The 12,619-nt window shown below is 49.4% G+C and overlaps 1 protein-coding gene across 2 annotated transcripts in view; it reads right to left on the reverse strand.

Annotated features, from left to right (window-relative positions):
* Positions 1–12,374, reverse strand: part of SUSD4 (sushi domain containing 4) — a 127,309-nt gene extending 114,935 nt beyond the window's left edge. Inside the window, exons 1-2 of one of the 2 annotated variants that reach the window (XM_064164569.1) lie at positions 12,296–12,374; positions 11,841–11,996 (exon numbers count right to left, since the gene is read on the reverse strand). In XM_064164569.1, the coding sequence (XP_064020639.1) occupies positions 11,841–11,961 (121 nt within the window). In that variant the 5' untranslated portion in view covers positions 11,962–11,996; positions 12,296–12,374. Of the gene's footprint in view, positions 1–11,840; positions 11,997–12,153; positions 12,240–12,295 lie in introns of those variants that run through there. The other variant, XM_064164570.1, reaches the window with a different exon arrangement.
* Positions 12,375–12,619: the final 245 nt, after the last annotated feature.

Raw genomic sequence — 12,619 nt, forward strand, 5'->3', positions numbered from 1 at the left:
GAAGACCCCCAGGGACGGTGTCTCCATCACCTCCCTGGGCAGCCCATTCCAATGCCAATCACTCTCTCTGCCAACAACTTCCTCCTAACATCCAGCCTAGACTTCCCCTGGCACAACTTGAGACTGTGTCCCCTTCTTCTGTTGCTGGTTGCCTGGGAGAAGAGACCAACCCCACCTGGCTACAGCCTCCCTTCAGGTAGTTGTAGACATGAGATCATGTAGACACGAGTTCTAGACAGTAAGGTCACTCCTGAGCCTCCTCTTCTCCAGACTAAACACCCCCAGCTCCCTCACCCTCTCAGAGGGTTTGTGTTCCAGGCCCCACACCAGTTTTGTCACCCTTCTCTGGACACATTCCAGTATCTCTCTTGAATTGAGGAGCCCAGAACTGGACACAGTGAATCCCATCAGCAGACCAGATGGTCAGGAGAAGTCAGCAGGAACCCCCTCTGAAAAACAATTGCCCAGACTTGGTGTGGACAGGGTTACCATAGCCAGAAACCAACTGTGGACATTACAAGCTGCTGCTATAAACTGTTCTGCTGTGAAATCCAGTAGATGTACAGCCTGTAATTGGTTTCATAATGCTATGCTTGTGTCCCACCAGAGCAAGTAGCTGAGGAGATATAAAACCAAGTGAGGAGATGTTGGTTTCACAGTTAAATTGCTGAATTTGGCAAGATACATGTACCTTCAGTCCCCAAATACGTCAGCAAAGCAAATTTCTACCCTCAGTGAATCAAAGTGTGCACACCACACTACTTTATCCCTCAAGCTCATGTTCTTACTAAGTCATGTTCATCACTAAGCATAGCACAATTTTTCATTTGCCTTTTCACTGGCATGAACAGCCTCACCTGGACACTGGAATGGGCTGCACAGGGAGGTGGTGGAGTCGCCGTCCCTGGGGCACTTCAAGGCAAGGTTGGACGTGGCACTTGGTGCCATGGTCTAGCCTTGAGCTCTGTGGTAAAGGGCTGGACTTGATGATCTATGAGGTCTCTTCCAACCCTGATGATACTGTGATACTGTGATACCTCTGTCTTTTGTGTGTGTGTGTGTCTTGGAACTGAAACACAGTAAAAAAAGACTATATAAAGTTTCATTGTCTCATGGTATTGAAATTAGATATTTTTTTATTTGAAACAATGGGTTTTTTTTTCCCTGCAGCTTCCAGAGGATTCAGTAAAGGCTAGAAATGCTTAGCAAATCTTAAACCCAATTTAAATCAAAGCAACACAAACAAAGCAATCCTTAAAAATCCTAGTCAGAGCTGAGCAACTGCGTTGCTGTCTACAGCTACCTGAGGGGTGGTTGTGGCCAGGAGGAGGTTGCTCTCTTCTCTCAGGTGGCCAGCACCAGAACAAGAGGACACAGCCTCAGGCTGTGCCAGGGGAGATTTAGGCTGGAGGTGAGGAGAAAGTTCTTCCCTGAGAGAGTCATTGGACACTGGAATGGGCTGCCCGGGGAGGTGGTGGAGTCGCCGTCCCTGGAGCTGTTCAAGGCAGGATTGGACGTGGCACTTGGTGCCATGGTCTGGCCTTGAGCCCTGTGGTAAAGTGTGGAGGAATTTCTCACCAGTAGAGGACAGAAATTGATAAACATGAACAACCCGTGCTGAGAACGTCCTTGGGACCCTGATAGCTCAGGAAATCAATCTGTAAACAACTGAGCACCCCACACACAGCTGCAATGGGCAGAGCTAGATGGCCCAGGGGGCTGGAGTAGGTGCTCTGGAGGGCTACCCTTAGAATGTTATGATATATTAACCTATGCACGCATTACATGTAACCTTGCAATCATCACCTGTAACCAATCTTAAGCTGAGCACACCTCTTGCTAGAGTGCATATAAGTCACTGTGTCAGGGAAATAAAGTGGATTTGACCATCTAACCATATTGGTGAACAAAGAGTCATCTTCCCATAGCGCTCCACCGGTTTAAACTCCAACAGCAAAGGGTTGGACTTCTTCATAGTATCATAGTATCATCAGGGTTGGAAGAGACCTCACAGATCATCGAGTCCAACCCTTTACCACAGAGCTCAAGGCCAGACCATGGCACCAAGTGCCACGTCCAACCTTGCCTTAAAGTGCCCCAGGGACGGCGACTCCACCACCTCCCCGGGCAGCCCATTCCAGTGTCCAATGACTCTCTCAGGGAAGAACTTTCTCCTCACCTCCAGCCTAAACTTCCCCTGGCACAGCTTGAGGCTGTGTCCTCTTGTGACTTGATGATCTATGAGGTCTCTTCCAACCTTGGTGATACTGTGATACTCCTTCGGGCCACAGTTAGTTGCCCATTTTATGCCTAACCCCTCCACTGAAATGCACAGCACAAGTGCAAGGTTTCCTACTTCTAATGACATGGATTTGGGTTTAAAAAAAACCCCAACAATTAATTGCAATCAGAGGGATTTTTTTTTTTAATGGAGTACCTGAGCAGCACAGTAGGGAAAAAAAATCAATAAGAAGCTGTAAAAGTAAGAAAATTTAATTATTAATCCACACCAAACAACCTGAGGGGTGGTTGTGGCCAGGAGGAGGTTGCTCTCTTCTCTCAGGTGGCCAGCACCAGAACAAGAGGACACAGCCTCAGGCTGTGCCAGGTGAAATTTAGGCTTGAGGTGAGGAGAAAGTTCTTCCCTGAGAGAGTCATTGGACACTGGAATGGGCTGCCCGGGGAGGTGGTGGAGTCGCCGTCCCTGGAGCTGTTCAAGGCAGGACTGGACGTGGCACTTGGTGCCATGGTCTGGCCTTGAGCTCTGTGGTAAAGGGTTGGACTGGATGATCTGTGAGGTCTCTTCCAACCCTGATGATACTGTGTGATACTGTGAAAAATCATTGATGTTAAACAACCTTCTACTTTGGTAAACTTCAGCTTCTACTCTGTTCAAACCCCTGTTTCTCGTCCCTGTAATATTTTATCTGGCATGTTCTCAAACTACCTAATAACATGCCTATGAAATGCATCACTTATCTACTTTACAGATGAGAAAAATCAAGCAATGCATAATTAATTCATTCTTCTAACGTTGTAATCATCCCTAATACAAAGATCAGAGATATTCTACCCTGATCCCGGGAGTAAAGGAACAAACCAGAGAAGCAAAGTTAACCTCAGTTTCTGAATCCCATGGTAAATCAGGCATAAACCTCCTTCTTTTAGGATGCTAAGAAAGTGATTTAAGATTAAGCTATCAAATATGTCCAACTCTCCTAAGGCTGTGGGCAGAAGGATGTGCCTCTGAGATAAACGAGGAGCTGTCTTTTGCCACTTGCAGTCAGAATGGCTGCAAACTGGTGCTTCACCAGCAGCAGTAGGTTTGCAGGTGACACCAAGCTAGGAGCAGGTGTGGAGCTGCTGGAAGGTAGGAGAGCCCTGCAGAGGGAACTTGCCCGGCTGGATGGGTGGGCAGAGGCCAATGGGATGAGATTGAACAAGGCCAAGTGCAGGGTTCTGCACTTTGGTCATAACAACCCCAAGCAGCGCTACAGGCTGGGGACAGAGTGGCTGAGAGCAGCCAGGAAGAAAGGGACCTGGGGGTGCTGGTAGAGAGGAGCTGAAGATGATCCAGCAGTGTGCCCAGGTGGCCAAGAGAGCCAATGGCATCCTGGCCTGCATGAGGAGCAGTGTGGCCAGTAGGATGAGGGAGGTTCTGCCCCTGTACTCAGCACTGGTCAGGCCACACCTTGAGTGCTGTGTCCAGTTCTGGGCTCCTCAACTCAAGAGAGATGTTGAGGTGCTGGAAGGTGAGAAAAGCCCAACAAGGCTGGTGAGGGGCCTGGAACACAAAGCCTATGAGGAGAGGCTAAGGGAGCTGGGGGTGTGCAGCCTGGAGAAGAGGAGGCTCAGGGCCGAGCTCATTGCTGCCTACAACTACCTGAAGGGAGGCTGTAGCCAGGTGGGGTTGGTCTCTTCTGCCAGGCACCCAGCAACAGAACAAGGGGACACAGTCTCCAGTTGTGCCAGGGGAGGTCTAGGCTGGATGTTAGGAGGAAGTTGTTGGCAGAGAGAGTGATTGGCATTGGAATGGGCTGCCCAGGGAGGTGGTGGAGTCACCATCCCTGGAGGTGTTGAAGCCAAGCCTGGCTGAGGCACTTAGTGCCGTGGTCTGGTTGACTGGCTAGGGCTGGGTGCTAGGTTGGCCTGGATGATCTTGGAGGTCTCTTCCAACCTGGCTGATTCTATGATTCACTGCTAATTTAAGGATGTATAGGGGGGAAAGAAGCTTGCACAAGGCAGATTTGGGACTGACAGTAAGATCATGTTACAGTGGCAAAAAAATCAGCTCCTGTCAAAATACTGAGCTTCTCCAATAAGACAGAGGTTAAAAACAACCCTGCAAAATAACCAATGATTGCATTAAATACACAGAGGGCTCGAAGCAGGCACACTGAGAGGAAGTGAGCAAAATACACTGACTGTAGACCTAGTGAGAGGGTATCAGAAAACAATCTCTCCTTTTCTTTTCTCCTTTTCTTTTCTCCTTTTCTTTTCTCCTTTTCTTTTCTCCTTTTCTTTTCTCCTTTTCTTTTCTTTTCTTTTCTTTTCTTTTCTTTTCTTTTCTTTTCTTTTCTTTTCTTTTCTTTTCTTTTCTTTTCTTTTCTTTTCTTTTCTTTTCTTTTCTTTTCTTTTCTTTTCTTTTCTTTTCTTTTCTTTTCTTTTCTTCTCTTTTCCTTTTAGTTTCTTTTTCAGAAAGCCTTCTTTATAATCTCAGAAGTTTAGGCAAGGCATTTGGGGGGAATCTTTGGCTGGTTTCTCCTGCCAAACACAACTGCAGGTTGACCAAAAGTAAGTCCTGTGGTGGGCCTGCATCATATTTGTGTAGCAGAAGGAAGCAAGTCTACTATCCTCAGAAACCTGAGGGATGTGGGCTTGGTAGCCACTACATCCAAAGGCAGAGGTTAGATATTGTAACCAAGACTTCAATCAAATGCAGTAAAATCACAGAGCAGCAAAAATTCAGCTTGGGTCTGTTAAGAAACCCACACAATTCTGCATGGTATCACCAATATTCAATATAATGTTTGAAGGCTTCACAATGTGACAGATTTCATGCATGGGGTATAGCAGTTCCCGTCTTCAAAGCATCCAACAATGCAAAGGGACACTGTCTGCAGGACATGAAAACAGGGAAACTCAATAAATGGATTGTAGTGTCCAAAGAGGGAAAAAAAAAGGGAGATGGGAACAACTGGCCTGGTAGCAGCCCTGCATAAGCAAGCCTGGGAGCTCAGGGAATCAGAAGCTGAATATAAACTGTATCATACAAAAAAAGGCAAAAGTACCCAGGATGTCTGGGCAGGGTCAGAGCTTCTGAAGCACAGGCAGCTATCCCTCAGCACTTGTGAGGCTGCTGAGCAGTGTATTCCATAAGGACACGGCCCCATGGGAGCAATCTCGTGGTCTGAATGACCAGTAATGCAGACTTAGGAAAAGCCTGGAGTAACTGCAACTGCAGTCTGCAGGAAGTGGAATCCCCATTTATGCAACAGAAGAGCCAAGAGGCAGAACAGAACATGAAAGAAAGCCAGAAAGCTGAGGAGCAGTGACTCTGCTGAATGTCTGCCATGGACAAGACAGGAAATAGCAGGCTTAAAACAGCAGCAAGGGTGCTTCAGGGTAGACCTTCGGAAAACCATGCTAGAATCAAGGCTGGTGAAGAGCTGGCAGAGGCTGCTTAAAGAAGAGGAGGAGGCTTTTAAAGCAGAAGATTAAATAAACATCCTGCAGGGAGAACATGATTACACCTGACCCTGTTTAAGAGCAAGAGGCAAGACAAGGTGACAGCCTGTGACCTTGTCCAAGCCTATGGAGACGTGCACTGCAACCCTGCGCCTCTTCATGGGGCCATGCAGGCAGTACTGTAGAAGGACATAGCTCAAACAACTGAGCCAGGACAATAAAGCAGACATGCACCCAGGAGATGTCTGGCTACAACAACAAAATGCTATGGCCACATAACAAACCTCAAAACCAGAAGCTTACTGAAAGTTTTTTCCCCTCACCCTCCTTTCAGATCCCCCCTCCCATCATAATATGGTTTCAGGAACTTCAAATAGGTGTACAGAAATATATTCTACAAGTATTATCACTGTTACCACTAACTGTGCCTTACAAAGGATTTACAATGCCTAAAAAGAGAGATGTTGAGGTGCTGGAAGGTGTCCAGAGAAGGGCAACAAAGCTGGTGTGGGGCCTGGAACACAAAGCCTATGAGGAGAGGCTGAGGGAGCTGGGGGTGTGCAGCCTGCAGAAGAGGAGGCTCAGGGCAGACCTCATTGCTGTCTACAACTACCTGCAGGGAAGTTGTAGCCAGGTGGGGTTGGTCTCTTCTGCCAGGCAACCAGCAACAGAAGAAAGGGGACACAGTCTCAAGTTGTGCTGGGGGAGGTCTAGGCTGGATGTTAGGAGGAAGTTGTTGGCAGAGAGAGTGATTGGCATTGGAATGGGCTGCCCAGGGAGGTGGTGGAGTCACCATCCCTGGAGGTGTTCAAGCAAAGCCTGGCTGAGGCACTCAGTGCCATAGTCTGGTTGACTGGCTAGGGCTGGGTGCTAGGTTGGACTGGATGATCTTGGAGGTCTCTTCCAACCTGGTGGATTCTATGATTCTAAAAGGATCAAAACCCTTCTCCTCAGCTTCATCCACTTGTGAATCTCATTCTTCCTCCTGCTAGCCTTATCACCCTGCTCCTACTTTCTTATTTTCTTTCTTTTTTCCCTACACTATGGCATGTTAGCAAAAAGCAAGATAAACAAAGCTGGTCAGATGAAAGCCACAAGCTGAAGTACGGGAGATCTGGTATCAGCAGAACTAAATACATCAGGGAGGGATGAGGTATATTGATAGCTGAAAGGTTTGTTCATTTGAGTTCACTTTTACAGCAAATTTTCTGCTAAGATCCACTTTTAGGAAACTCTGAATGTAATAAACAGAGTTATTCTCTGTAGGGTTATTGACAAGGGGAAAAAAAGAGTTATAAGTAGTATTGATTTGAGGTGAAATGGTAGAATGTGACAATCGATGCAGCTTAGTCAGATATAAAAGAGAAGGAGTCACACAAGTCACGACAGGATTATTACAGCAGCCAAATCCTGCTATCAGCTAAGGAAAGGAGGAAGCTATGAATGGGATCCAAAATCTAAGGCATGGATTGCTTTATTGAAAAAACAACCCTAAACTATTCATTTTCATTTCCTAGTATGTGAGAGAGTTTTTATTTCAAGCATATTGTCTCTACTGATTTTCTAAAGCTTTTGAAACAAATTCCTTCCACCTCCATAGTATTTTCATTAGCTGCCATCAAAGCTCTTTTCAAACTCTGAGAGAAGTATGATTATCTTTATTTAACAGATAATGAAAAGATAGAAAGAGATTTGGGCTACATTTTCCAAAGCAGTCAGTAATGCTGGGTGACTTCTGTCTGGATATAGAAATCCAGAGGTGAGTCATAAAATCATAGAACCACAGAACCAAGCAGGTTGGAAGAGACCTCCAAGATCAGCCAGTCCAACCTAGCACCCAGCCCTAGCCAGTCAACCAGACCATGGCACTAAGTGCCTCAGCCAGGCTTTGCTTCAACACCTCCAGGGATGGTGACTCCACCACCTCCCTGGGCAGCCCATTCCAATGCCAATCACTCTCTCTGCCAACAACTTCCTCCTAACATCCAGCCTAGACCTCCCCTGGCACAACTTGAGACTGTGTCCCCTTGTTCTATTGCTGCTTGCCTGGGAGAAGAGACCAACCCCCACCTGGCTACAGCCTCCCTTCAGGTAGTTGTAGGCAGCAATGAGCTCTGCCCTGAGCCTCCTCTTCTGCAGGCTGCACACCCCCAGCTCCCTCAGCCTCTCCTCACAGGGTTTGTGTTCCAGGCCCCTCACCAGCTTCTTCGCCCTTCTCTAGACACGTTCCAGTATCTCAGCATCTCTCTTGAATTGAGTGGCCCAGAAGTGGAGACAACACTCAAGGTGTGGCCTGACCAGTGTTGAGTACAGGGGCAGAATAACCTCCCTTGTCCTGCTGGCCACACTGCTCCTGATGCACCACCTCCCTGGGCAGCCCATTCCAATGCCAACCACTCTCTTTGCCAACAACTTCCTCCTAACATCCAGCCCAGACCTCCACTGGCACAACTTGAGACTGTGTCCCCTTGTCCTACAGAAGCAGCATTTTTAAAGGCCCAGGAAAACACAGCTTTGGTCAGTATCAATGGCTACTTACAAGCTCTCAAACTCTAGGTCACAGGCTGGGGAGTCAGCAGCTGAGGCTTCACAGAAAGCAAGCTTGCTCACAGCTACTACAGAGTCTTACAGCAAGAGAGATCCTAATCTACAGCTGTCTGTTGTAATTACAAAGCTCATTATTTTTAGCACTTGAATGAACGACCTGTTCTAGTGGGAGGTGTCCCTGCCTATGGCAGGGGGGTTGGAACTAGATGATCTTTGAGATCCTCTCCAGCCTAAACCATTCTGTGATTCTGTGCCATAAGATTAAAACAAAAACAAGCCATCACCAAAAATCAAACAAAGCCAAACCAAAACAAAACCCAACCCAAACCCAGCAACCACCTCTGCTACCACAGGAAAGATCTGCACACCAAACCCAGCAACCACCTATGCTACCACAGGAAAGATCTCTACATCAAAACCCAGCAACCACCTATGCTACCACAGGAAAGATCTGCACACCAAACCCCAGCAACCATCTATGCTACCACAGGAAAGATCTGCACACCAAACCCCAGCAACCACCTATGCTACCACAGGAAAGATCTGCACACCAAAACCCAGCAACCATCTATGCTACCACAGGAAAGATCTACACACCAAAACCCAGCAACCACCTATGCTACCACAGGAAAGATCTGCACACCAAAACCCAGCAACCATCTATGCTACCACAGGAAAGATCTGCACACCAAACCCCAGCAACCATCTATGCTACCACAGGAAAGATCTCTACACCAAAACCCAGCAACCACCTATGCTACCACAGGAAAGATCTGCACACCAAAACCCAGCAACCATCTATGCTACCACAGGAAAGATCTGCACACCAAAACCCAGCAACCACCTATGCTACCACAGGAAAGATCTGCACACCAAAACCCAGCAACCATCTATGCTACCACAGGAAAGATCTGCACACCAAAACCCAGCAACCACCTATGCTACCACAGGAAAGATCTGCACACCAAACCCCAGCAACCATCACTGCTACCACAGGAAAGATCTGCACACCAAACCCCAGCAACCATCACTGCTACCACAGGAAAGATCTGCACACCAAACCCCAGCAACCATCTATGCTACCACAGGAAAGATCTGCACACCAAAACCCAGCAACCACCTATGCTACCACAGGAAAGATCTACACACCAAACCCCAGCAACCACCTATGCTACCACAGGAAAGATCTGCACACCAAAGCCCAGCAACCATCTATGCTACCACAGGAAAGATCTGCACACCAAAGCCCAGCAACCACCTATGCTACCACAGGAAAGATCTCTACACCAAACCCCAGCAACCACCTATGCTACCACAGGAAAGATCTGCACATTAACCACTATGCCTAACTTCCAAGCACAACCCCACTGGAAAACAACAGCAATAGTAAAGTAAGAACAGCAATGAATATTTTTCACTGATTATTTTACCCACACACCAGCACTCAGTACTGCCTTTTCCTAGACTCTGGACTAAAAAGGAAAATCAAATCATTTGTGAAGGATCCTAAAAGGAGGATCCTTACAAGAGGAATCCTAAAATGAGGATCCTTACAAGAGGAATTAGATCCTAAAATGAGGATCCTTACAAGAGGAATCCTAAAATGAGGATCCCTACAAGAGGAATTAGATCCTAAAATGAGGATCCTTAGAAGAGGAATCCTAAAATGAGGATCCTTACAAGAGGAATTAGATCCTAAAATGAGGATCCTTACAAGAGGAATCCTAAAATGAGGATCCCTACAAGAGGAATTAGATCCTAAAATGAGGATCCTTACAAGAGGAATTAGATCCTAAAATGAGGATCCTTACAAGAGGAATCCTAAAATGAGGATCCTTACAAGAGGAATTAGATCCTAAAATGAGGATCCTTACAAGAGGAATCCTAAAATGAGGATCCCTACAAGAGGCATTAGATCCTAAAATGAGGATCCTTACAAGAGGAATCCTAAAATGAGGATCCCTACAAGAGGAATTAGATCCTAAAATGAGGATCCTTACAAGAGGAATCCTAAAATGAGGATCCCTACAAGAGGAATTAGATCCTAAAATGAGGATCCTTACAAGAGGAATTAGAATTAGTTATACTGCCAAGGTGAAAGGCAGCAGCATTAATAACGATCAGCATCACAGAAGAATTTATTGCAGGCTGTGATGAAAACTACTACATTCAAGGGAGACATAAAACATATTTTGAAGAACCTCTTGCACTAATCAGCTAAATAAATGCCAACAATCAAACCGCAGGACACAGCCTCGGGGAGGGGCAGGGGGGCCTTGGGGTAGACTCATTTTTATGAATCAAGCTATAAGAAGGACAGGAGCTCACACAACTCCAGTGACAAGGAAAGCACAGGACAGGCAGAGCAGCATCACCACGCTGAAATGAAGCTGACCAGGAAACCAAGGCTAACACAGTTGCAAATTGAAAATAAAGGAAAAAGAAAACCCATTTATTCCTAAAGGGGGATCTGTAGCAACTGCAACAGTTTAAAAGCTCGGCAAGCTGGGATCAAATTTGGAGACGTTCACAGGTTTTCTATTGGAAAATGGCATTAGCACCTCCACATAAACAGAATCAAGACTGGATCACATCAAGAGGAGGATGGACCAGATGATCTTTTGAGGTCCTTTTCAGCCGTGTTTCTGTAAACCTGCGTTCAGCGACAGAAAACACATCTGGACTGGAGCTGCTTCAGCTTAGGCATTCAAGTTAGAAAATTTTGGCATCTTTGGTGCGAGAAAAAGCTCAGGCAATTTTTGGGTTAGGCTCCATCTGCCATTAGTGATGCGATTCCGTCATAAAATGGCTTGTTCCCCCAACACAAATACCTAATACTATGCCAGAGTAGAAAGGTGAAGCTGCTCTGCTTATCACAGCTAAGTTCATTTTTACAGCAAAGCAGTTTACTCTAAGACTTTTCCAGCTATCTCCAGTCTAATTGTGGGATCAATTTAAAGCAATCGTGTAATTAAATGCACCTGCTGAAAACACCTCACAGGCTCAATAACTTAAAACGGTAGTGTAAAAACGCAATTAAAATTAAAAAGAAGGGGGGAAGGGGGGGGGGAGGGAATTAGGCTGGGTCGCTCCTCCAGGAGGAGAGCGCTGAAGGACGTTGCATTTTCAGACCCAAATCCCGACTGCGTTCTCCCGAAATTCCTGCTGCCCCCAGCTGCGCGGGGCGTTTGCACTAAGTCATCTGCGAGGTGTCCGAGCGGATCGCGGGGTGCGGGGGGCGCAGGAGGAGGCTGCTTTTTGTTTCAATGAAAAACATGACGCTCTTTCAAAATCACGCTGCGCTTACGCGGAGCTGCTGCTGCTGCTGCTGCCCAGCCGGGGCCGGGGCGAGGCTCCCTTCTCGCAGGGGTCCCCGCGAGCGGCACCGAAGGCTGCGGGCAGCGGTGGGCGGAGGTGGGGACACGCACACCGGATCGAGCGGCGCTTCGCTCCCCTCGGAGGGCAGCGGGCGCAGGGGGAGGAAGTTTTCCCGCTATCCCCCTACCCCGCCCCAAACCCCTTCTCGGGACCGGGGCTGCGGGGGCGGCAGGCAAAGGGGTCGCTCGGGCAGAGGGAGGGGGCAGGGGCAGGGGCCACTCACTCACCGCCCGCCACCGGCCTCGGGCCGAGGCTCAGAGCCAGCTGCAGCCACAGCGTCGCGGCCAGCGCCCGCCGCTGCGCCGCCGGGAGGGCACCGCCGCCGCTCGCCTGCTTCCCATGACACATCTTCTGCCCGCCAAAGGCATCCGGTTCGTCGCCGCCTGCAACGAGAGACCCGGCTCCGCCTCGCTGCTGCCCGAGGCTCCGCAGGTCGCCCCCGCCGCTCCCGCAACCCGCGGCGCGGTTGCCCCCGCACCGCCCTCCCCCTCCCTCCCTCCCGCCCCGCCGCCCTCTCGGTCCCGCAACCCCCTCCGCTACCTGCGGGGGTTCCCCCGCTCCAGCGCCGGCGGGCACCTCCGCGGCTGCTGCCGCCGCCTCCGCCGCTGCGGCTCGGCAGGCTGCCGGGGCCGGGCGGGCGCGCACACGCGGCGCGGCACACGCAGGCAGGGCCGGCCCTTACCTGCGGAGGGGGGCAGCGGGGAGCCGCAGCGCGCACCTGCCCGCGCCCGCCCGCCCGCGGCCGCACACTCGAGCCCAGAGCCGCCGCGGGGAGCCCTGCGCTGCGGGACCGCCGGCGCCCAGCGGCAGCGCGGGCAGCCCCGCCACCGCGCACACGCATGGCAGCCGCGGGCAAGGCTGCGGCGCCCCGCCGCGCTCGGCAGGGCTCGGCACGGCGTCCCGGAGGGTAGGCATCCCGGGTAGGGGGGCTGCCGGCAGGAAACCCGAGCGGAGGGAGCGGGGAGTACCCCTGGGGGGGTGCCCGAACACTTCCAAGAGCAGAGGA

The sequence above is a fragment of the Pogoniulus pusillus genome, chromosome 25 (assembly GCF_015220805.1).
Source record: "Pogoniulus pusillus isolate bPogPus1 chromosome 25, bPogPus1.pri, whole genome shotgun sequence".
NCBI lineage: Eukaryota > Metazoa > Chordata > Aves > Piciformes > Lybiidae > Pogoniulus > Pogoniulus pusillus.